The sequence below is a fragment of the Pseudonaja textilis genome, chromosome 13 (genome assembly GCF_049901715.1).
Source record: "Pseudonaja textilis isolate UNSWEBS1 chromosome 13, rPseTex1.2, whole genome shotgun sequence".
NCBI classification, from domain to species: domain Eukaryota; kingdom Metazoa; phylum Chordata; class Lepidosauria; order Squamata; family Elapidae; genus Pseudonaja; species Pseudonaja textilis.
Genome location: NC_142002.1, coordinates 16,925,234 through 16,949,542, shown reverse-complemented (window position 1 = coordinate 16,949,542; position 24,309 = coordinate 16,925,234). Strand labels below are relative to the sequence as shown.

General features: G+C 42.1%; 1 protein-coding gene across 8 annotated transcripts in view; it reads right to left on the bottom strand.

The window, feature by feature from the left end:
- Positions 1-9,355: 9,355 nt before the first annotated feature.
- NEO1 (neogenin 1) overlaps positions 9,356-24,309 on the bottom strand; it is a 61,425-nt gene continuing 46,471 nt past the window's right edge. For 2 of the 8 annotated variants that reach the window (XM_087941540.1, XM_087941543.1), the window contains exons 17-29: positions 23,360-23,583; positions 23,069-23,207; positions 22,838-22,945; positions 21,925-22,119; positions 20,804-20,836; positions 19,156-19,224; positions 18,759-18,903; positions 17,169-17,407; positions 16,968-17,060; positions 14,588-14,746; positions 13,373-13,630; positions 12,898-13,034; positions 9,356-11,264 (exon numbers count right to left, since the gene is read on the bottom strand). In XM_087941540.1, the coding sequence (XP_087797666.1) occupies positions 11,181-11,264; positions 12,898-13,034; positions 13,373-13,630; positions 14,588-14,746; positions 16,968-17,060; positions 17,169-17,407; positions 18,759-18,903; positions 19,156-19,224; positions 20,804-20,836; positions 21,925-22,119; positions 22,838-22,945; positions 23,069-23,207; positions 23,360-23,583 (1,883 nt within the window). In that variant the 3' untranslated portion in view covers positions 9,356-11,180. The remainder of the gene's footprint in view (positions 11,265-12,897; positions 13,035-13,372; positions 13,631-14,587; positions 14,747-16,967; positions 17,061-17,168; positions 17,408-18,758; positions 18,904-19,155; positions 19,225-20,803; positions 20,837-21,924; positions 22,120-22,837; positions 22,946-23,068; positions 23,208-23,359; positions 23,584-24,309) is intronic. The other 6 variants (XM_087941542.1, XM_087941545.1, XM_026709869.2 and 3 more) reach the window with 3 other exon arrangements.

Below are 24,309 nucleotides of genomic sequence, written 5' to 3'. Positions count from 1 at the left end.
TTAAAGTTGCCAAGTTTGGAGACCTCTGGACTAAAAGGACGGTGATATAATTTGGTTTCTTAAGCACCCATCTTCTGGGGGACTGGAAAGTTGAGCGGTCCTTACAACAACACTGAAAAAAAATGCGACTTATGCCCATTTTTCATCATTACCACCTTGGCAGCGTCCCTGTGATCGTAAACTCACATCTTTGCCAACTGGTTCATATTTATAATGGCTCCTGATGTCATAGGATCCCCTTTTCACAAGCCATGGGGAAGCCAGTTTCATCAAACAACCCGGTTGCTAACTTACCAACGGCGGCAATTCCCTTAACAACTTTGGTGAGAAAGATGGGGGCAAAACTCCCTTAGCCCATGTTTCACGTAACACAGAAATGTTGGGCTCAGCTGTGTTCATAAGCAGAGGTGGGATTCTACTGGTTCAGCCTGGTTTGACCGAACTGGTAGCTCTGAAGATCAGTGGAGAGGGAACCAGTTTACTCCAACAATCTTCTGTTGTTTTTGGCCTGGGCTCTAGGCTGTCCTTTATTTCCTACTTTTTCAACCACAGGTGCTTTGCGCAGCAGGAGATGATTTTTAAGTGATGTGCACACGCACGCAGCGCATGTTTGGTGCACAAAGCGTACGCTCACCGAACCGGTTATTACACCGGTTGAATCTCACCCCTGGTCATAAGTTGTACATGTCTAAGGGAGTTGATCAGCTCTTCCGGGACAAAAGAAAATCAAAAGTTAGAAGAGCAATTTGCAAAAAGCTGGATGAGATACACCACTGCACCTAAGGAATCGCCATTGCGCTACGAAATGACACCGTGCGGCCCTCCTACATACCAAAACCCTTTGAAAAGCTGAGACCTGAAAGTCATTTTTATGATGTCACAGTTGTGCGAATCCTACCCTAGGCCATTTTTTTTAAAAACGAGACACTTAAATGTGTCCTACGATGTGAGCAATAACACACAAACCTTCCTCCAAAGCTGAACTAAGTTATAAGTTTCCTGCGAGACCCGCAACCTCTTCCCAAGGGAGTTGGGAGCCGAAGATACCGATCCATGATAGATAAACCAGGGTTTCTCCACCTCAGCAACGTTACGATGGGTGGACTTCCAACTGCCAGAATTCCCCAGCCAGCATGGGAGTTGAAGTCCACCCGTCATAACGTCGGCGAGGTGGAGAAATATTGGTTAAGCCAAGCAAGTAGGCAGCTAGCTTTACCCAAGCTGTGATTTCATCACTTTGTATCAATCCATGTCCATCCCTTTTTCTTCCCCACCTTCTTTCGCCTTTCCAGTCCTTTCCCCGTGATGCTGGGAATCTGGCTAGCTCCTTGAGAAAAACAAATAAGAAAAAAAATGAGCCATTGTCACTTGGAAGTCCTACTCTTCTAACTCCTGAGCCCTGTTATTCCGAGTTTTCTGCTGCCGCGGAGCGAGAATCGGGAATTGAAGGGAAAGCGAGGATCCTTCACAAGGTTGCCAAGATCCATACGGGGACAATAGCACTGATTCTTTCGGCAACCCTGGGCTTTCTCTAAATACGTCGCTCCATTTTATACCAAAATAGTATTGGGAGGGTCTGTCTGGGTTGACTTTTTGTTTTTTGTTTTGCACAAAAGAGAAAAAGAAAAAAAAAACTCCTTCAAAGACAAGCAAGAAATCGACTCTTAATATGTGCCTCTTAATCTTCGAATGTTTGCCCCGAGAATATAGCTAGCTTCTCCTGCTTCAAGTACTTTTGCTAGGTGGGAACTGAAATGTAAATTAAGCTTTGGTCTTCCTTCAAGGTTTAAGAGTATTCTAGGGAGAGGGAGGTCTTTTTCTAATAAAAGTACGAATGAAAGAGCTACAGGTATGTGTGTCTGTCTGTCTGTCTGTCCGTACATAGATGTATACATTCAGTTTTGCAGTTACTAAGATTGTCGGACAAGCCGGTACAAAAACAGCCAGGGAAGGGATTGAAGCCTGGGAAACGGGCCCCTCGTCAGTCAACAGGAGTGCTGATTTACTGCCAGCTTAAGTACTGAGGAAGCGCTCGGCCGCGCAAGCTAATGACAGCCAATGACTTAATAGCCAGCCATCAGCGCACCCCAATCAACATCTAAAAAGCTACATCTAACAGGCACCACATAAGTGCCACACACAGAACAGCACATATTCTGCTCGAGAGATGCTCTCTACAGATGGGCTCCAGGACGAGTCCGAAAGCCCGGAAGACTAATCCTCTGGTCCCAGTGACCGACCCAAATTGGACTGTGCATAGATGTATCAGTAGTAATAGCAATAGCGTTTAGATTTATATAATGCTTCATAGTGCTTTACAGCACTCAATGGGTGATTTACACCCTCTTGCCCCCAACAATCTGTGTCTTTGTTTTATTGACCTCGGAAGGATGGAAGGCCGAGTCAACCTTGAGTGGTCAGGACCGAACTCCTGGCTGTGGGCAGAGTTTGCCTGTAGTGCTGCACTTTAACCACGGTGCCACCAGTAGTTCTGTATTCATGGGCGTGTGTATAAAACTTCCACCAACTTTGGCTTGGCTTGAAGGAGTCCTAAACAACGATGCTATTTAGCTGCGTGGACTGAATCTGGAAAGTGATGAAGTAGATTCCATGTGGGTGACCTTGGTCCTGTCACTCTCTCTCTCCGCCTAATCTACCTCACGGAATTGGTGTGAGAAGAACGTTAAGCCTAACCCTGATGAACTATAATTCTACCTCTCCTGTATTGAAACTCTTTCTGAGCAGCTGGAATAGCAATCTGGCTCTCATAAAAACGTGAGTTGATAAGCCAGAAGCTTTATTATAAAGAGGGTAGGTCTACCATATTCATAGATAGATAGATAGATAGATAGATAGATAGATAGATAGATAGATAGATAGATAGATAGATGGATGATAGGTAGGTAGGGAGGTAGATGATAAATAGGTAGATAGATAGATAGATAGATAGATAGATAGATAGATAGATAGATAGATAGATAGTATGGGATTTGTGCATGCCTGTTGATATTATTTCTGTCCCAGTACGTAGCCGGTGCTTCACAATTTCACACAACCACACCATTATGGAGTGGGAAGGACCAAGACTCCATCCCTTGTTGGAAAATCACAAAAGGTGCTTACTTGTTCAGTCTTTTCCCAGGGATTTGTGCACACTTCTTGGTAACATTTCTATCCCTGTAAATAGCTGATCTTCAGGATTACAATTTCACAGTTATACACTTGGGACGGACCAACTTCCCACCCTGTGCCAGAAAGCCATGAAAAGGGCTTGTTGAACCGCTTCCCGGGGACCTCCAAGAAAGGAGAATCCATCAATTCCACACTTCTTCTTCTTCTTGTGCCATACCCATCATCGGACATCGGCAATCCTGTTGGCGATCCTAGTTTGATCAACAGCTGCCATGAAAAAGGGATGTGGAGTTTTGTCCAAACCAATCCCTTAGATTTTGAAGCCATGATGTTCTTCTTCTGCCTGGATCTCCGTTTGCCTTCAATCTTTCCTTGGAGGATGAAGCGAAGGAGGCTGTACTTTTCCCGGGTGTCGCATCCCATATCCGAAATATTCTAACGTTCGCTTTTTTATGGTTTTGGTGATTTCCCTTGGCGTCCCCAGGCAGCTTATTCCACACCGAGACATCTCAACTCTTAGCTTGAGTTCCCAGAGATTCCCTTTCCCACGTTCCATTCAGTAACATATCCATCCTAAACAGGTTTTGATTTGCTGAGTTACGATGCTCTGCATTGGATGGAGACTGCAGGTGGATTCTCTGCCGTAGTAGGAACACCTAGACCAGGAGTTTTCTTCCCTTCCTCCTTTCCAAATATGTTCCTCACTGATGCCCTCATTGGGGAAGGGGTTCTTTCCCCTCCTAATTACTCTCGTCCTGTCATTCTCCAATTTAGTTTCCGGGGATGCCGTTTCCACAACTGAGCAGCACTGCAGCTGCTTCCCCTCTGCACAAAGCAAGCAGGGATTTCCCCGAAGTGACCTTTTGTTTCTGTCTCCTGGCATGACGGATGCCACTTCAAAGTGGAGCCGCAGCCCAGGAGCTGCCGCAGCTCCATGGCAACAGTAAGAGGTGATAAGCAGACCAGATTTTGGCAACCAATTCAGGCACTGGGCATGAAATTGTCCAAGGGATTCGCGCGCACGTTGAAAGAAAAAAAACAACAACCTTGTTTGCACGGCCATTTTTTTTTTTTTTAAAAAAAGGGAAGTTATTTTTAAGAACTTACAATCCAGCAAGAGAGGAAAGCAAGGTAAGAATAAAACAAAAAAGGCAAGGTGTTAATATGGTAGGAACAACCAATATGATAAGAGCTGGAAGGGACCTTGAGGTCTTCTAGTCCAGCCCCTGCTTAAGCAGGAAATCTCATACCATGTCAGACAAATAGTTGTCTAATCTCTTCTTGAAAACTTCCAGTGTTGGAGCATTCGCAATTTCTTGAGGCAAGTGGTTCCACTGATCAATTGTTCTGTCAGGAAATGTCTTCTTAGTTCTAGGTTGCTTCTCTCCTTGATGAGTTTCCACCCGTCGCTTCTTGAGCCAAAACCTATTGGATCGCGAAGGTGGAATCTGCCTACTGATAATTTCTCTCTCCTGCTTTGAGTGCCAATTCAGGCGCCTGCAGATTAGGCGCCTGAAGTGCACACATCGTCATTGCAGCCACGAGGGGGCACAAATGTCTTTCCAAAAAGGACAGTGCTGGATTTAGTAACAAACGAGGAGATCCCGGTGGGTGCCCTGTGTTGTTTTATATATATATATATGCTGGCTCTCTGCCCAGATATGTGCTTCTCCACCTCTTCCCCTTAACCCCTCCGTCCTGACCGCTGCATTTTGAATAGCCAACGGAGATGGGTTTTGCACCAAAATGAAAAAAGAAGAAGAAAAAGTGGAGCACTTAAAATACTAGTTGCTGTGACAACACAGCAGAGCATGGAGCCTCAGCTAAGGCTTAACAGCTGGGAGACCAGGGCTAATTAAATAGCAGCCTGGTTTAGATGAGAGATGAGCCCATGTCCAGAGCAGCAAACTTCAGATTGTTGTGACCTGGACTCCTCTCCCTGTTTCTCTCTCCCTTTCCTTTCCTTCTCCCTTTCTTTCCTTTCCTTCCCCTTCTCCCTTTCTTTTTCCTTTCCTTTCTTTCCCTTTCCTTCTCCCTTTCTCTTTCCTTTCCTTCCCCTTCTCCCTTTCTTTTTCCTTTCCTTTCTTTCCCTTTCCTTCTTCCTTTTTCGTTCCTTTCTTTCCTTTCCTTCCCCTTCTCCCTTTCTTTCCCTTTCCCTCCTTTCCTTTCCTTCTCCCTTTCCTTCCTTTCCTTCTACTTCTCCCTTTCCTTTTTCTTTTCCTTCTCTTTCCCTCATTTCCTTCTCCCTCCTTCTTTTTCCTTTCCTTCTCCCTTTCCCTCATTTCCTTCTCCCTTTCCTTTCCTTTCCTTCTCCCTCTTTTCTTCCTTTCCTTCTACTTCTCCCTTTCCTTTTTCCTTCTCCCTTTCCTTCATTTCCTTCTCCCTCCTTCCTTCCTTTTTCCTTTCCTTCTCCTTTTCCCTTTCCTTTTTTCCCTTCCTTCTCCGTTTCCCTCATTTCTTCTTCCTTTCTCTTTTCTTTTCCTCTCCTCTCCATTAAGCTGGTAGTTTAGTGCCCACCTGTGGGGCCACAGCCAAAATAAGGTGATGGGATCCTGGGCAAAATAGACTGAGGGTGAAGGCATTTTGTTGTTGTTGTTGTTGTTGTTGTTGTTGTTGTAGGGGTTTCAAGTGAAAAGAGAGCTTCATCTTGTAGAAGGCTCAATGTTGGTTCCAGGCGAGTCTTCCATGGCACTGAAAGGTCCCTAATTTCTAGCAAGGTGATTAGTTTTTACAACGTACACCTTCATGCAAGACGACACGCTACCACATTGGGATACCTTGGCCTGAGAATACTTACCTTGAGTTCAGGATGTCTCCGGTCCCCTTTTGTGGCATCCTCAGAAGTCAGAAGGCCCTCTGAAGAGTGAGGGGAAAACCTTGGAAAGCCACTCCCGTCAGCACCGATCGGTTTTCCCCAAGGCAGCATCTTCCGTGTTGGTTAGCCTTCGATTCCCAAACCTAACTGACCAAGATAATGGTTGAAACCCGACTTAAATTGGATTCCTTTCGCCCTAAAAACCAAAGAATCTTGACTAACATTCAGAAATAACTTGTGATCCTTCTTGACTCATCACTCTGGTTTCAGAATTCAGACAAACGATAATGAGAAGCAGCCCTTTTCGGAGTTTGTGGCCAGTTTTCGAAGAGCTTTGGCCAGAATTATTCAAGCACCATCAATTTCACAGATTACTGAAGGCCACATCCTTTTTATTCCCTTAAGCCTCCCCCCGCACCCCCGGAAAATTAGGAGAACATATTTCATTAGAAAACACTTCTCCCCACACCCATTTTTTAATGCAAAAAATCTCCCTACAACAATGCTTGTTCTCAATAGAAGAGAATTATCTGTAACTGACGGTTCAAACTGTGCAGCTTTTGATGCTCCCGGAGCTTGGTTGGTAGCTTGCAGACATTTTATTACCCAACTAGATAGAATCATCAGTGTGTGGGTTTGGGTGTAAGCATTTATATATCGTGCACAAAAGTAAAAAAAAAAAAAACACAAGAAGAAAATGAAAGAATAAACATCCCCTCCAGTAGCCCAGATTCAAAGAAGCAGGGATTAACACCAGACAAGCTATTAAAGAGAAAACAATACCTTAATCGAGGAGCTTATCAAGAAAAAAACCATAACCAATACAGGCAGGGTAAGCTACTTTAACAAACCGGGAACAAATCCTACACTAATCGCAGAGATGATGTTGCCTATTTGGGCCATGAAATATCTGCAAGAAACCAAGCTCAGGGCACACAAAATTCAAAACCTTTTTCTATCAACGTCGAGAAAATCCTTTGAGTTATAAACCTAGGGATTCATTTATCTTCGAGGGTGCGTGTGTGATTTCTGAAACAGACTTAAAACTATCTGTATTCCTTATTAAACCCTTACACTTGTTAATAACGATTCGCATATATCGTATCCACTTAAAGAGAGTTATGGTCCTGTCGCTCATAGAAGCAGCTCTAAACTAAGATGCTTACACATCCTGATCACCTCAGAGCAGGTGGGGCTGCCAAAATGGGAAGGCAAACTATTAAAACCAACCAACAAAAACTCTGACAAAATTGGAACCGGGTTTAGATTTTAAAAAAAAGTGTATTGGATATCCAATACCAAATAATAAACATGACAGTATTAAAAATGTAGAGAGTATACAACAAATACTACAGAAAAATAATGTACAGAAAGGTAGAAGTTTACAGCAGTCTTCAGAATTCTCCGACATCAGAACTGTAAAGCGGTTTACAGGAGTCTCTCCTGCCCCCCCCCACTTTGCCTTCCCGCCCGCGCCCCCCCTCATCCAACCCTCTTATTCAAGTGGAGGAAACTGCACAGAGCAGCCATGAGGCTACAAGATACACAATGTCGCAAATTTAAAATCACAAGGTATGTAAAAAAAAAACAAGTGTTAAAATGTAAAAAGTGCAATACATATTATACACTGGCTTGAATAAATGTTTTCTTGTCATTTTTGATTCACCCTTTAAAAAACCAACTCTGAACAGTTGCTTTATTATTAAAAAATATTCCCCACCCTACTCCACCCCTCCCCAGACTCATGGCAGTATCAACAACGGTCCCGATGTTCTACGAAAGTAGCAATATAGTATAATACAACAAGAACCCACCGATGGGAGGAATACTGAATATACAAGGTGATGTCTCTTTGGGTCTAGTGAGAGAGAGAAAGGCACACACCTGGGGAAGCATAGTGTGCGCACCAACTAGATTCACTGGATGCGGCGAGAACTCCGAAGATAGAAAAGACTTCATACTCTCGGCTATGAAAAAGGATCTGTACAATGACAAATGGTCATACAAAACACTTTTAGCCACAAGATGACCCAGATAATGTCATTTACCTTTTACCTGCCTGTCTTGACTTTCCAACAAAGGGCGGAGCCAATTACTGTCACTCACCCTGATGGACACACAACTTTAGGTCACGCCCTACGGTTTCGATTCGGAAAAGTTCAACATCTGTACACATTGGGGTGTTTTAACGTCCTCTTTTAACATCTTCTGATGAGGCAAAAGAGTCTTTAAAAAGATGCTTCTGTGGGTTTATGAGGTTGGGGAAAGTGGGGGAGACGTCCCTTCTGATACGGAAACTCTCTCCAACCTCCAAAAATGCATACAGAAGACATCTAGATGGAGGTCAAGGTGTGAATCTTTCCACTCCTTGGATTTAACTAAAAACTGCTCACCTTTTTTTAAAAATGTGTTAATTGCTCCACCTCCAAGCAAATAGGAGGATCACATTAACTCACTAGACTGAAAAGACATAGTGGACAGAAATTTACACCCTAACCGTAAACAGCATGAATTGCCTCTGAGGGTTACTGTTGGAAGACAGAGCACTAAGGTGGTTTACTTTGAGTTTTCATGGCACTTCTTATTATATAATTGCAAAAAACATTCTTTTAAAAAATAGATGGCTTGTTTGGATTCAGCGTGGCAGTTCTTAACGCTCATGCTAGACAGGGGCTAATCAGAATGAATTAGTTTCAGCTCATGGATGCAAACAAAGGCTGAGCTGGAAGGGAAGGGAAGGAAAAAAGCGTGGAAAAAAATGATAAATGGGATGGACAGAAAGACGGAGGAAGGGTGATGTAGCTCTCTTCTTACCTGCTCCTAAAAATAAATTCTTCTCTGTACAATTGGAGATAACATAGGCCAACTTGAATTGCTAGCAACATGCAACCTAAACTTTGATCATATAGGAAGTTAAAATAACTTACAAAATCTCTAACTGATGCCACCCTATCAAAATCTTGTTATCACTGGACTTGGAACAACAGCAATAGCACTTAGACTTACATACCGCTTCATAGTGCTTTACAGTCCTAAGCGGTTTACAGAGTCAGCCTCTTGCCCCCAACAATCTGGGTCCTCATTTTACCGACCTTGGAGGGACGGAAGGCTGAGTCAACCTGGAGCCGCTCAGGATTGAACTGCTGGCAGTAGACAGAATTAGGCTGCAATGCTGCATTCTAATCACTGCACCACCACGGCTCCAATATCACTTGGACCAATTATGTTGGTTGGAATAAAAAGAAAACCAAAGCCTCCCGTTTTTCAATCTCTTTTTAAGCTAGCATGAGATACCCGATGCTGTTTGTTTTTTTAAAAAAACAAATATTACTTTTTTTAGCATGTTTATCATAGAAGATGGCAGAGAACAGTATGATTATGGGCAGCAAACACAAAGAGAAAATGCAATTTTACCAGTTTATTAGGAATTTATTTATCTCTCCTAACCCACTCCTTTCTTCTACCAGCTCGGGCAGCACCTGAGTCACAAACATACACACCTACATTCCCCCCCCCCTCTCCTGCAAAGTTAATTTGTTTGATTGTAGTTCAACACAATCAAACCTTGAAGATGATCTACAGCTGCATTAGAGTCTTATTCCAAATACTTAAGCATACAATGATCAAGTACAAGCCAAGTGTGAGCCATAGCTTATGTCTGATCTTTGTATGCTAAAGTATCTGGAATAAAACTCCCACTTCAACGCAAATATCCGGAAGGACACAACTCTTGAAATCAAACATTCAAACAATAAGAGCTGTGTTGCTAAGATACATTGTGGTATCTGAGTTTAAAGGACCCAACATTTATGAGAGGGTTTTGTTGAATGCAATTCCCTTTACAATTGGCAAGAAACAGATTAAAGCAGAGGTGTCCAACCATGGTGACTTTAAGGCTTTGTGAACTTCAACTCCCAGAATTCCCTAGCCACCCTGGCTGGGGAATTCTGGGAGTTGAAGTCCACAAGTCTTAAAAGTCGCCAAGGTTGGACACCCGTGGACTAAAGGATGAATTTACAAAGGAGACAACAACTTTTAAGTCTTCATTCTTATTTTTTACAATTCCCTTTGATGAACTGGGGCTGGTTGATATGATATCTTTGAAGTCACAGGTGTGCTGCTCACTTTCTGTTTTGGTAAGGCCTTGGACGGACAGAGGTAATGACAAAAGTGAATAACTGCAGATAAGAGTTACATCGCAGCCATCCTTCAGAATACTGTCTTACTTTTTCCAAGTCACTGCGATCGGGGAAATTACTCGTAACAATAATTTATTATAAGTCACAAGTGGGCATATTGCAGGGGATGGCTTAAACGAGTCTGACGGATAACCTTGTGTTGCGTTGCATTGTCCCTGTAAACAATGAAGCTCGTGGCTCCCAGCCCAAGGCTTACTTATTTTACTCCTGCACTGAAAACGCTCAAAAGCAGAAAAACAAAAAAAAATAGTTTGCTCCGTGTTAACATTTCAAACCAAACGGATAGTTAACCTCACAGTGATGAGAAAGGATCAGGCTTTTTGAATTATTAGAATATAAAAATAAAAAGAGCTTACAAAAATCAATGCAGCATACCCCAAGGCCATGGATTACAACTGCTGGAAGGTGACAGGATTATTATACACGCTTTATAAAAAAAAAAAAAGAAAGAAAAGAAATCCAAAAAAACAAATCCACACTGCCAATGAATTCCCGCATACACAATAGAACAAGCAATCGGACGTCCGTCTGGACTTTGGGGGGGAAACAACACAAATTTCTTTTCTTTTCTTTTTTTTTTCTGTCAGGTTACACTTTTTAATAAAAAAAAAAAGATACAATAAAATAAAAACACACAAATAAAATTGTACATAAATGTGAACGTCCAACACTGAAAAAAGCAGGGAAGGTCGCAGCAGCGAGACAAAAGCTGCCTCCGATGAATGCTAACTTTTGCCTGGATGCTGGATTTCATCCCCTGAGACGTCGCCCCACTCCTGGTTCATGTCAGCATCAGCACCGCGGCGAGAAGCGGAAATCCCCAACAACCTTCAGAGAGGTTGTTCCGTTTCGAGGCCGATGAACTCGAAGAGCCACTCGGTTAACCGGAAGGGGGACACACACACCCCCCGAGGGTGCTGCAGCCGGTGGGGCAGGTCTCCTTCTGTGCTGTCCCCTAGTCTTTATACATTTCCTTGTGCTCCAAGGCGAAGTCCCAAGGCCCGGGGTTTGGAGTCATTCCTTGGGGAAGGCGATCACGCAGTGGTGATGGCGTTAAGGTCCTTCATTAGTCCTTCCAGGTGGGCCATCTCTTTGGTGAGTTCATCCGGTTCGTAATTCTGCAGGGGAGTTAACAGGAGGTTTATTGGACAAGATGAGCGCTTAAGACTTATATATTGCTCGCAGTGCTTCACAGCCCTTTCTGAGCGGTTTACAGCGCCAGAGTATTGTCCCCAATAATCTAGGTCCTTTCACTGACTGTCTAGTGCCAGGGAAGTCGGAAGATCCGGGCAGTTCAAATGGTTGCAAAGGTTTATTGCAAGCTAAAGCTCTGGACAAGAACCTGAACTACTAACAGCCAAAGCAAATTGGTGGTAGATAAGAGATAAAAGAATTCAAGGTGGAGCATAAAGGGACTCGGGACTGATGAGTGATGATTCCTACCTCGGGCTCAGTCTGGTCCTCTCCTACATCGACCATGGAAGGATGGAAGACGGAGTGAACTTTGAGCTTATCAGGATCAAACTCCTGGCTGTGGGCAGAGTTAGCCCTCAATCCTTCGTTCTAACCACTGTGCCATCTTGCCAATGGTTTTAAGGTAGCACTGGGCAGTCAGGCCAGATTGCTAGGCGGTTGTTGCATTCCAATGTTTGTTTTGTAGGGAAAGGTGAAGGTGGCAGTGACAGCTCCAGAAGGCACCACATAAATGAGATTAAAAATGATGAACTGAGAACGAAAGTGATGGGACTGGAGGAAAGAAGCAGGCAACTTTCCTGCACCCACGATAATAGTTATGAAGCAACGATTCACATTTAATGGCCTCTCCAAATTTTGCTGTTATATACAAAGGCCAAATTAAACCATTGGTACATTCGGAACAGTCCTGCCAAACCCATTTAACTGGCGTTTTAGAAGGCTTAGCAATGCTACTTCAGATCTTTGAAATTTGGCATTGCGCAGCCAAAAGGGAACAGCTACTGAAGAAGAGCAGAAATGCATCATTATTGATGAACCAAAGATGGGAGCAATTTAACAATAGTGCACCTTATAAATGCTTAATATATCCTGTAGTTAATTGTCACTGGCTTTTTAAAAGCTTGGGCTGCAGTGTTGTGACCCAAGGGTACCTTCCTGGAGGCTAAAGGACGGCTTGCACTTGGCACCAAGGCTGCTAGCTTTTAAGGGAGATGGTCCCCAACTTCAGTTAAAAAGGACAGAGTGCACTCCGCTGATTGCCAGGAGAGATGGACCAGGAAGTGCTTCAGACCAGAGAAACCATTTCCATAGAACTTGACCAGCTATAATATTTAGGTATATTTAGGTTCTCCTCGACTTACAATCTTTTGTGTAGCAACCATTCAGAGTTACAAGGGCACTGGAAAAAAACCTTAGGACAGCATTTGAGATCTTCCCGGCTGGCTGGCTGGCTTTTGAAAAGCAGGTCAATGGGGGAAGCTGGCTTTGCTTAATGACAGTGTGAGTCAGTTAACAGCTGAAGTGATTTACTTAATAAATGTGCCAAAAAGGTTGTAAAATTGGACGTTATTCACTTAACCACCTCCTTGCTTGGCAATGGAAATTCTGGTCCCACTGGTGTTTTATAAGTCAAGAACTATCTGTTTCTGGTCTATTTCCTTTCTGCTTACAGTGTGCAGTAGAAGGGCCTCATTTTTATTATTTTTACAGTTATGTATCGGCACCGAGTCAAATAGGATATAGCATGACCAGGCTATCGCCTAGAAGCACACTTACACTTTCTGTGTCTTCAAGCATCCTTGTGGTTTCCTGCACTTCAGGGGCACTTGGGACCACGACTGGCATTGGAGGCCGAGTCCTTCCTAGAGTTCCAATTGATGCTGTCTTCACTGAATGAACGGGATGGCTAGAAGCTTGACACAATTATAATCACAGTCAGTCTTTTAATTGACAAACATATATAATGGCATGTGCTATCACAACTTTCCCCCCCCCTTCGCTAAAACGAGGGTGGGCATGACCACCAAGGGCCATGCATTTGACACCCCTGTTCTAGAGTAATTTTGTTTCAGCTGCCAAAAACTTCAAAGAAGCTCCGACGTTTGCCTCTAGATCAGCACATTTTGCAACTTTTGAGACGCGAGGATTTCAACTCCGCACACGCTGGCTGGAGAATTCGGGAAGTTTGAAAAAAAAAAAAGAAAACTCCGATCTAGAAGATCCTGTTAAACTTTCACTCTCCCGCACTCACCTTGCTGTGATAATAAAGGTGTGCTTGGCAAGGCAGGGTCGTAAGTGCTGCCAGCGGGCGGGACGGCTGGCACAGCGAAGCTCTTCAGAGGATGAGAGGGACGGACGTGGGCAGTGGGCAGGTTCTGGCTTGTCTCCTCTTCCTGGGTACTGGGCAGGTAGGATGCTGAAGCACTTTCTGGCTCTTGGTGATCGGCACAACATGTCTGAGACAAAGACGCTGGCATGGTATCGGTGCTAGGTGTGTTTCGAACAGATTCTGGAGACGGGGGAAGGAAATGAACGGTTAGCTACCTCAGGGAGTCCTTGGAAATGCCAGGCACCTTCCATGGTGTTAGTTGGGTCACAAACTCTCTTTAGTTCCAAAGAAGGCCAACAATCTGAGAGAATGAGAAAGTCACCCCAAAGCTCACTTAATTTAGCACTTAGACCATAACTCTACACGGCTGCTAAAAGTTTCATGCTTTTTATTTAGGCTCTGTAAAGAGTTAAGTTTGTTTTGAAAAAAAGCTTAGCATGTGATCCCATCATCACTGAATCAAAACAACACAAATAATATATTCAGCTTTCTAAATCACCACTGAATTTGCTAACTGATTCATCCTTTAGTGAACTGTCTGGAGATTTCTTAGTTGCCTAGCTTTCAAGTGGTTTTTATTAATGCTAGGTTTAGATACCTCTAAGCTGTTAGTTTTTCTATATTTGGTGCAAAAATGGGTTCTCTTGATGTTGGAAATTAAATCAGACGCTGCTAGCGCTCTACAATTAAATAAGGGAATATTGTCATTATTTGCAGCTTTAATAATAAAGAGAGCAAATTATGCAAATCTAAATTCTCAACAGAGAAACTGAATTACCGTCAGATCCAAGATTAAATAAAATTCTAAGCGCTTAAATGAGCCATTCGTGGGAAAAACACCGAAATGACAACCTTATTCTCAGAGCTTACAGAGTCTAGAGGGCTAGTTTGACTCCAACAGAACATTGTGCAGCAAAACAAAACAAATCCATCTACAACGTGTGCTACTACAATAGGAAAAAGGGAACACACAATTAGTTCGATCGGCAGATACAACCTTCTGAGTTCGGTAGCTTTGGGCTACAGGCGGCCACCCAAAACATGTCGTTTGGTATTTGCCATTAGTTCATAGGAGGTTCTGGCCCTCGGGGTTCTTTTGCCAAGGGTGGAGCTCCAAAAATGGATCGTTCTTCTCACCTGTGGAATTAGCCCTGTCTGAATGGGACACAGATGTGCCAACTGGCCATAGGTTTGCCTGATGATGGAGATAGTTGCAGGTTGGAGAAGCGAGGTTGCCGGAGTGGAAATGATGGTGAGGGTTATCAAGGGAATGGATGGGATGAGCACTAACCACAGCTGCGAATGAACATAAAACAGAAAAACAAAGCTTAACACAAAGACCAACCGGCATGCGGGCCGAAGTGAAGCCCCCGCCCCGACACACCCTGCCCCTACTTTCATCAACAAAAAGGCATTGAAACAAACAGATAGAGAGACTAGGACGCCCGGTTCCAGATTCCTAGAAGAAGAGAAACTATTCTGTCAAGAAATTCCCAGGGATGCAAACATTAGGAAGCAAGAATTGCAGATGCTGGCTGTTTGGGTGCTGAAAAACATCGGATTTGCTTCAAAGGAAACTTTACTGGTTGAGGTGAGATGTGAGATTGAAGCACAGATGATCAAACTGAAGTTTCCGCTATATGCAAACAAAGAGGAATTATGGTCTCTGAGGATGAACTGGCAGCTATGCGTTGGATCATAATTAGGGGTGGGTAATTTTGAACCAAGCGTCTCCAAGTTTATGGTATTATATAAAAGAAATTGTGTGCATTATTTAAGATAAAATTGTAGGTTTACAGTGTACAGAAACACACTAACTACTTGTAATCGTTGATCACTGATATTACAATTTCCCTTCAGTTCACCATTTCTGCACTCACGCTACTGCCGAGTTCATTTATAAATCTCCAATCCTTAAGTAACCTTAAAGGATCACATTTTCACTATCTGTGTAGATCAATTCCTGTGTTGAAATCAACTGAGGAATCCGAAGTTTTAATTTAGCTGACTGCAGATCCATTACTTTCTGCTTGCTTTAGTTAAGCTATTCACTGTTCCCAGACTGCCAATGGAAGGGAATATAGCTATGAGACCATGATAAATGATAAACCTGCAATGTATTTTATAATGAGTAGCTTTGATATATTGCAGATTGGAATAAAACAAAGAGTATAGCTTACAACAAACTCAGTAATTCAACCATTCTCATGTTATTGGTTCTGTTATTCTATGCCAGCCTTTGGCCATAATAAAGCTTAGTTTTCCAGTAAAAAGAACGCAAATGCATTAACAGAACACTATGATAGGAAGAAATAATTTCTGAAAAGGAAGGAATGTTATTAATCTCCCTTTATTAAGGTTGGGGGAAAAAAGCAAGGATTTGCAAAATTAGGAAGCGTTCCAAGCATCTCAACTTGGAAAGACAGTTTTCTTACACTACAGGTGAGAAAATAACTCTGTAAAAAAATATCTCTACCCTCACCAATTCATGTTAGTCTGACTATTGCATATAAAAATGGTTCACCTTCATGATGGAAAGTACAACATTTGGATTTTTATCGCCGTCAGCGTTTCTGAAATACCTTTTAGATCACAATGATTAATTAGTTACAGGCATCTTCTCCTTGCCTCAATTTCTCAAAATATTGTTCTTACTGTTTCACCACCCTGAGTTGGGGAACCATCAAGCATAAACTTGTCCCTTTCTTCACCTCCAATCTTGTAACCTTCACAGCCGAAATACATATGTTTCTCTCTAGTGCTTTCCCAGCTTTTTCAGAGAAAAATAAAACCGTCTAAAATCTGTGCAATTTCATGACGCACCAATTAGTGTGGCATCACCGTAATTATATCAGTTATGATAAACGGAGGATCTCAACTAACCCCGCTGAAAGGAAAACTGTTTTCCTCAGCCTCTTCTAGCACTTGTGTACATGATTTGTAATAGGTATTAGCAGGATCTGGCTAATTTACAAATGCAGCCTGGCACTGATTTCTATGGTTCCGCCATTTATCTCGTCCATTATACTTAAATAGATTAAATTGATAGAACCCTCAATTGCACATGACATCTCCTGGCCCTGCCATCCATATACAATGGCTCTGCAAATTCCATTGGGTTGGCAATGTTTGTTATTTAAATCCACTAGGCTTGCCATTAGCATATTGCTATGGAGATCCGGAGATTGCATCCCTATACTAAGGCGAGGCGAAGAGAGTCCAAGGCCATTCACTCGTTTCCTGGCATAAGTCTAACCTGCGATATAATACAGGCTATTCTTCTCAGAATATCTGCATGACACGCCCACAGTCCGGGCAGATGAATCTACAAGAACAGGGGAGGCCTGGGGTTGAAGTCAATGTTGAAGGAAAAGGTAAACAGGCTATTTAGCCAGGAGTTTATTTAGTGCTCTTCGGATTAAGGGCATCGGGCAGTTATTGCTTTACATGAACTTCAAGGTAACCTCATATGGATGAGATGGAACCAGAAATGTCACCCCCCTGAAGCTAGACTTACGTTGAGGAGGCTGAGAATCAAACGGCATTGTCATCTTTGGTCGCATCCCCCTTCTTCCTGCCAGGGTGGACATGCTGTCCTCGGACTCGTGCCCTGGATTCAGGAGAACAAAGGTCAGGTTCTGCTTGCCTTTCTGTCCAGGTTAGGAAAGAACCGCCAGGTTCAGCAGTGAAACGAACGATAAGCTCACCGTCCTCTCACCTCTGTAGGAGTTTCGCCTCTGATGGATATTGCTGTCCATGGAATTGTCAACAGGGGTGATGTCTTGGGAATTACGAGGGATCGGGGTGTCAGTCATGATTGGATTGGGATCTGGAGATTTGTCAATAGGCTTCAGCTCCAGCCTCTCGTGATGGATCCAAAGATCCGGTGGCTTGACGTCCTTGGAATTGCCTTTGTATTTATGAGACCCGTTCACGGATTTACAAGCAGCTCGTTTTCTTAAAAAGGAAAAAAACAAATCACTTATCCCATTTTCCTGCAAGCGTTATCTTCTACAAAAGTATCTTTGTGAAGTATAACACTGCCCGCTAGTATGTTTTGTGAAGGTCTTTGGTGTTTTCTTGCAGAGGTTTTATTATCTAAACTAAGTACCATCATCAGTGCGAACAACTCAGCTCAGAGAGGACCAAGGAGCCCTCATTTCAACCCTGACCCACAAAACATTCTTTCTTAGTATGTTTTATATTGTGCATGAAGGATCTTCACTTTTTCTTTCCAAGTGCTCATCCGAAAATAGCGGGAAGTGTCCTTGTGTGTATCTTATTGGATGCCAAAGTCAATTCCACCTCTCAAGCTCTGAGAAGCAGCTTGAAGGCAAACAGCTACTGTTTTCGCTTCTGCTGACCTTATATACTGAGAACTACCCTGCCACTAACTGCTGTAGATTGTGTAGCAACGAAAACCACTTCATCTATACTTCATGCAGAAGGAGAAGGAAGACGCCAGGGGGATAATCTTGAAGAAGTCACCCAGAAGCTGTTAAGACCGCAAGATTTTTATCACTATAGCCTATCTCAGTAAAGTACAGTTTTAGTCTTCCTGCACGATCCATTTCCTGATCTGATCTACTTCTGTGCGAGCAAACAGAAGGAAAGAAAAATGAAACACTAGAAGCCTGACAGATTTGCATGATTGTCTCTTATGCTGAAGAGAGGTCAAAATGATCAATTCCCCTTCAACTAGTTTTGCCCAGGTGTTGGGTAAGGAAACTCCAAAACAGTCTTAAAATTAGCATTTTTCTAGTAAGACCGGAAGCCAAGTTATCCGGGAAGGGACAGACAAATGTTCCTACCATGGAGAAACAGAGGCAGAGCAGCTAAAAAAAACCCCCAAACATACCCATTCGCACAAAATAGGGTTCTGAAATGGTTTCGACTATACTGCATCCGAACCAGAGGTGGTATTCAGCAGGTTCTGACCAGTTCCAGTCGTGGAAATTTTGAGTAGTTTCGAGAACTGGCAAATCCCACCTCTGACTGGAGATTTTACAGTATCCTTCTCCTGCCACGCCCACCAAGCCAGGCCCAAACTATTATTACATATTATCCGAATACATTAGTTCACCCTCCAACACTGTTCGTATTATAGAATTGGAGAAAGTCTAGAGCTGTTAAACTGGCACAGAATCTTTATGTGAGAAAACCCTAAAATTTAAGTCCACAAAAGCACAATGTGCAACTTTATTGTGCCTTTTATTTTGCCTTCATTGTAAATCACACCCATATCCCTGAAACCAGCAGAAAGACATGCGCACCCCTCCGCCCAGGGCAACGGAAAAGAAAATCTTACTTCTTCTGGTGAGAGGTGGTCCTTCGAGTGCAAAATACAGCAACAATCACTACAACCACAATGGTGATCACTCCCACAGACACAATTATGATCAGGAGCATATTGTATTCTAGTGGGGAGGGGCTGCCGTGAGGGCTGTTGCTTCCTAAGAAAGAACACAAAAAATATCCGAAATGATTTTAGGGCTGTAATTTGCACTGAAATGAAAGAATTTAAAATTATTGCTTAAGCTAAATAAAAATCATGTTATGCAGCCTGCCTTGTTGGGAATTTCAACTGAGTTTTTCTCTAATAAGCCTTTGACATTGACCTAAAAAACACACACTATCTTTTGGGGAAATTGTAACATAAATTATTTCAAGCTCTTGGCTCTCAACAGAGATGAGAAGATACGTACCACTGAGGGGTGTTTTATAATCTGTTCCAACATCCAATGGTCGATTTCCTTTTCCTGTAGACCCCAATGCTGGAAAATAAAATTTTAACCATGTTAAGGGTTTTTGACTATCTCATCTTGTTCACTTTTCAAAAGGTAATACATTTTTCTTTTGGTTCTACACAGATCACAGATGGGCAATTTGTGGCTTCCCAGCACCTAACCAGCTTGAGATTACATTGCCCCGAAATATTTTAGAGGAAAATCATTACTGCTTTTTTTTTTTTTTTCAAAAGTAAAAGATAGGAATGGGAACAGGAGGGTTCTAATAGGCCAACCATCCTCATCTGAAATAAAAAAGAGCCCTTCCTTTCAAAAACATTGATCCTAAACTGTACCAGAGAATTTAAGACTATTATGCTGAAGAATTTTAGTGCAAAAATTTTGGACTTTTGCTGGGGGGAAGCTGGGGGAGTTAAAGGAGGAAATCGGAACAGTTTGATTCTCATAATACTTTAGCTTCAATCCTCACTGTTAAAACCCTAAGAAACACCCCACCTCTAAAATACATCTTAAAGAGTTAATTGCACTCCTTTTTGTGATCTCATCAAATAACAGGATGGTCTCTTGAGTTTCTGTCTGACCTCCAAGATAGATGCATTCTCCAAGTACACCCACATACAGACGTACACAGAGACTCCGAGAGAGACTGTAGACTATATTTAAAAACGTCAAACCGATTGTATTAATAGCGAGAGTATATCTCTGTAATCACGGATATGCAAACCATAATGTAGTAGCCTAAATCTTTTCTGATAACAAGACAAACTGTAATTTTCCACCCATGTAAGAATTTTGCTTTTTTTTCTAATTCCCTGTCCCCCATTTCTGAACAGCTGGAGGCTAATGCTTATCTTACAAGAGCTCATACTCAATCACTGATATGGCAGGTATTTTCAAGACGTATTAAATCCGGAAGGGAAGTGGGCACGTTATGATTATCCATCCCCCTGCTTAATCCTTTCTAACAAAGCCCAGATCACATGTAGGAATCTCTACAACCATGTAACATTCAGTTCTTGACAAATTCCAGTTGATAGATGTTCCTGTCCATTGAGGGCTGATAAGAGGTAAATGCAGTGAGAGAGTCACTTCAAAGAGAATGCAAGGCTGAATGAATGCAATCATTCTTTGCCACCGAGGGGCTTTATTCTTCTTCTTGCTTTCATTTATTTAAAGCTATTGTATATTGATTTTGGTTTCTGATGACTGTGTACAAACAAATCCTTATTTATTTATATGTAAATCATTTTTTGCAACATATTGTCGGCCTTCTAACAAATAAAAGAATACTATAAAAGTTAAAAAAAAAAAGTAAAAGATTAAAGTGTCAAAAGTCTACTCATTAAATGGACTATTTTCATTTTTAAAAAGAGCAAAATGTACTGGCATACAGAGAATTCAAAAGCCATTGTGCAGCTTTAATTTTCAACGATTTTGCTTCTAGATGGGAAAAAATTGCATACATTACAAATATGCTGTTCGCCAAAAGAAGCTCCGAGTTTTTATATTTTAAAATTTCACAAGACTCCTGTCATTTAATAGCGCAAGAAGAACAGTAATATTCATAAGAGACAGCACGACACATAAAGCACATCTATTGGTTTACCTTGATCATTAGACATTTTATCTGATGATTCCGCTACCAAGGGAAGCAGAGGGGAAAAAGCACACAAGAGACCAAAATTCACTGACATGGAAAGAATAATGTCTGAAAATGGGAAAGGAAACTCATACTGGACACTATGAAACTCAAATGGACCCAACTATGGCGTCCTCGACTACTGACTTGATCACTTAGTGACTGTTCAAAATTCTGATGGGCCTCCCTGGGCTACCCAAATTCAAAGTTCTGATAGCTAGGTGACCACATTTTCCGGTGGTTTTGCTGAAAACCTGCTTTTGTTAATGACGGCTTTAAAAAAGGTTGTAAAATCAGGTGGGCCACATGGTTGACACAATGTATAACCAGCACTATAATGGTTGTAACCTGAGGATTATCTGGACGGGCAAAGTAGGTGAACAACTTTTGCCTAAGGACGAAACCCTTTCCAAGGACCAAAGATGATCTCAAACTTTCGCCTCAGAAGCAGCGCACGAGCCAATTTGCGTGCTTTCCTCAACAACAAGGAAGGAAAAGAAGCGTGAGGAAGAAAGAAAAGTGGGACTTCTCTCGCTGGATATCTTGGCCTCCAATCCAGCTCCCAAAAGACGGATCCTGTGAGAACCCATCCCTCAAAGAGACAAGGTTGCCCACCCCTGTGCTAAAGCTTTTCAGAAAGCATTAGCTGCTCTTCAGATCAGCCAGTACATTAATGTACATCAGAGAAACTTATTTCCTAACAAAAACATTCGAGGCCACTGCGTTGCACAAGTTCAGATAATCAGCAGTTCTTCTAATGAGGACAAGTGCCTGATAAACAATCTGCTTAAAAAAAAGAAAACACATGCAAAATATTGCTTATAACAAAAATACCTTTTATGTTTATTGCTGACTGGTTTTCACCATACAGAAATGACCCGAAAAAATACTATCCACTTTTCCTTTATTGCAAATGTTTTAACAAATAGTGGTCAAATATCATGGTAAAGTAAAGCCAAAATCCCAGATAGAAAATGACTTTAAAAAAAATGTTTTACAGCTCCCAGCACCAAGTGAAACCCTTTTCCTCATCAACTGATTATCTGGTATATTAAATCAGAAAAATAAAGCCTTCCTTTCCAACTTACCTTTCGGTGTCCTGAACTGTACGGCCTCTGACATGGGGCCCATGCCTTTGGAGTTCCGGGCTTGGATCTTGAAATAATACGCTGTGTCAAGGGTCAGCTCCTGAATCTGGTGGGTCAGCCTATTGCCTACTACAGGTTCAATGACCCAGTCGTGTATTTCAGCATTGACGTCGGTGTTATAGTAAATTATGTATCCTGCACAAAAAAAAAACAGGAGGGTTTGCGAATTATGAAGGCACATTTCCGAGCTCTGAAAAATTCACACATCTCAAGTTTTCTTGCAATCTCTTCTGTTTAAAGATGTAGGCTTTTGAATTATTGCCATTGGGAAAGTGTGTGTGTGTGTGTGTGTGTGTGTGTAATGAGGGTGAGACGATCCCTCCCCATCCACTGATTTCCTTTTAGCCCACGCCTCAACGAAATGTACACCACCTTCCAGATGTTGCTTCAAGCCGGCAAATTTTGAGTGTGCAAGAGTTTGTAAACATATGTAGTGAGGCTGTATAGTACTTCCAATTCAATTCCCCAAGCGGTTCAGAGCACCAAGGGCACAAATATAGCATCTCTCTGCAACTCTGTCAAGTAGATTTTTCTTCTCCTATGCTGAGCAGCTGCTACCCACAGTTGTTGTGCAACTCTGCCTGGAGTGGTGGGAAGCTACTTAAGAAGTTGGGAGACAAGCACTACATATGTAAGTCCTCTTACATCTTCTGAAGTATCTTTCTGAAATCAAATCCAAGGCATCTGTACACGCAAGTTGCATTTGTTTTGCATCCACTGAATCATCCCTTTTGGCACAAAAAATATTACATAACTACAACCGATAAAAAGCTGCATCTAATGTAATCAATATCTCTCTTCTCATTTGGTTGTAACCGTGTCATCCCTGTATTTTATCCAAAAGATGTTTCACCTGTAATTTTGCCATTGGCTTCAGATGGAGGTTGCCAGTTGACAATTATAGTTCTGGGCTTTCCTTCTTTGCTGACCACTGTTACATCTTTTGGTGGAGAAGTTGGAACTGCAAGAAAATTTAAATTAAACTGACACTGATCTTTATACTTCTGTGTGTTTTCTGTAAAAGTTAAAGCGAAGGAAGTAACAACATAATCCTGTAAAAAAAGGCACTGCATGCGACAAATACCTTGCTCAAAAGTAGTGCCATGTGCTGTCATGCTCCAGGTGCTTGATCTTCGGCCTTTTGTCACCATGACAGAGAACTCATACAACGTGTTTGGTTTTAAACCAGTGACCAAGAAGCTTAAGGTAGTTGTATTTGCTGTCTATGAAAATCAGAAAATAAAAATGTAAATATTTCATTCCTCCTCCTCTCTCTCTCTCTCTCTCGCCTCACTCATGGAAACACACAATTGAATCTCTTTTTCAGTCGCAGAAAGTTTGGACAACATTCCTGTAAATCTCCCGTTTTCCTCACCTTGTACTTTGTGTTTGCAGGAATGTTGGTTTTCCAGCGGACTGTGTAGTAACGGGCATCTGAAACCTTCTGGTTCTTCGGCAGAGAGTTGTCTGCCCAGGTGATACGAATGGTGTCATGGGTCAGGATGGAAGCCTGAACGCCCACAGGTGGCATCATGGGGGAGGGGTCTGGCACTGGAGTGTATGGAGCATTAACAACAAATAAATCAACTTCAGAAGCGTCTAAAGAATTGATGGGTAAAATGTGGGGTATTGCAATAAAAAAGGAAGGTGGCGTTATACGTGAATAGAAACAAAAGGGTGGAATGCAGGGCAATACAATGAAATGAGAGGTGAGGAGTGGAGTGGAGAAAAAGAGAGAAAAGCCAGAGTTAATAGGCAACACGGCACCAGCAAAACAAGTTCTCAGCGATTATTTTGCTTCTTTTTAAAAAAAACAAGGCATCGGCAGACGCTACGGGATTTAGCATTTAAGTAGGCTATTGAAGATAACAAGGACAATGACTTTCAAATCTTCAGTGTTTATTTGAAAATGTTTACTAATCAGAATATACAATATTATAGTTGCATTAAAACATTAATTTATTTCAACTGAAAAATCAAGGTAGGATTAGCATCCAACAGACAGTGACACAGAAGTACAGTGTTAAAGCTTAGTGTTAAAAGGAAAGTGTGCATCTGCAAGATGAAAAACATTCAGAAAATATCTTTATAAGAACTAAGATCTAGCCAAAAAACAACAATCAGCCCAACAATAAAATACTAAATCAGTGTTTTCTTTCAAACTACTTATTTTCCAAAGCACCAGAAGGCAAGACAAGAAACAGTGGATGGAAACTCATCCAGGAGAGAAGCAACCTGGAATTAAGGGGAAACTTCATAACAGTGAGAACAGTCAACCAGTGGAATGGCTTGCCTTCAGAAGTGGTGGGTTCTTCATCATTGGAG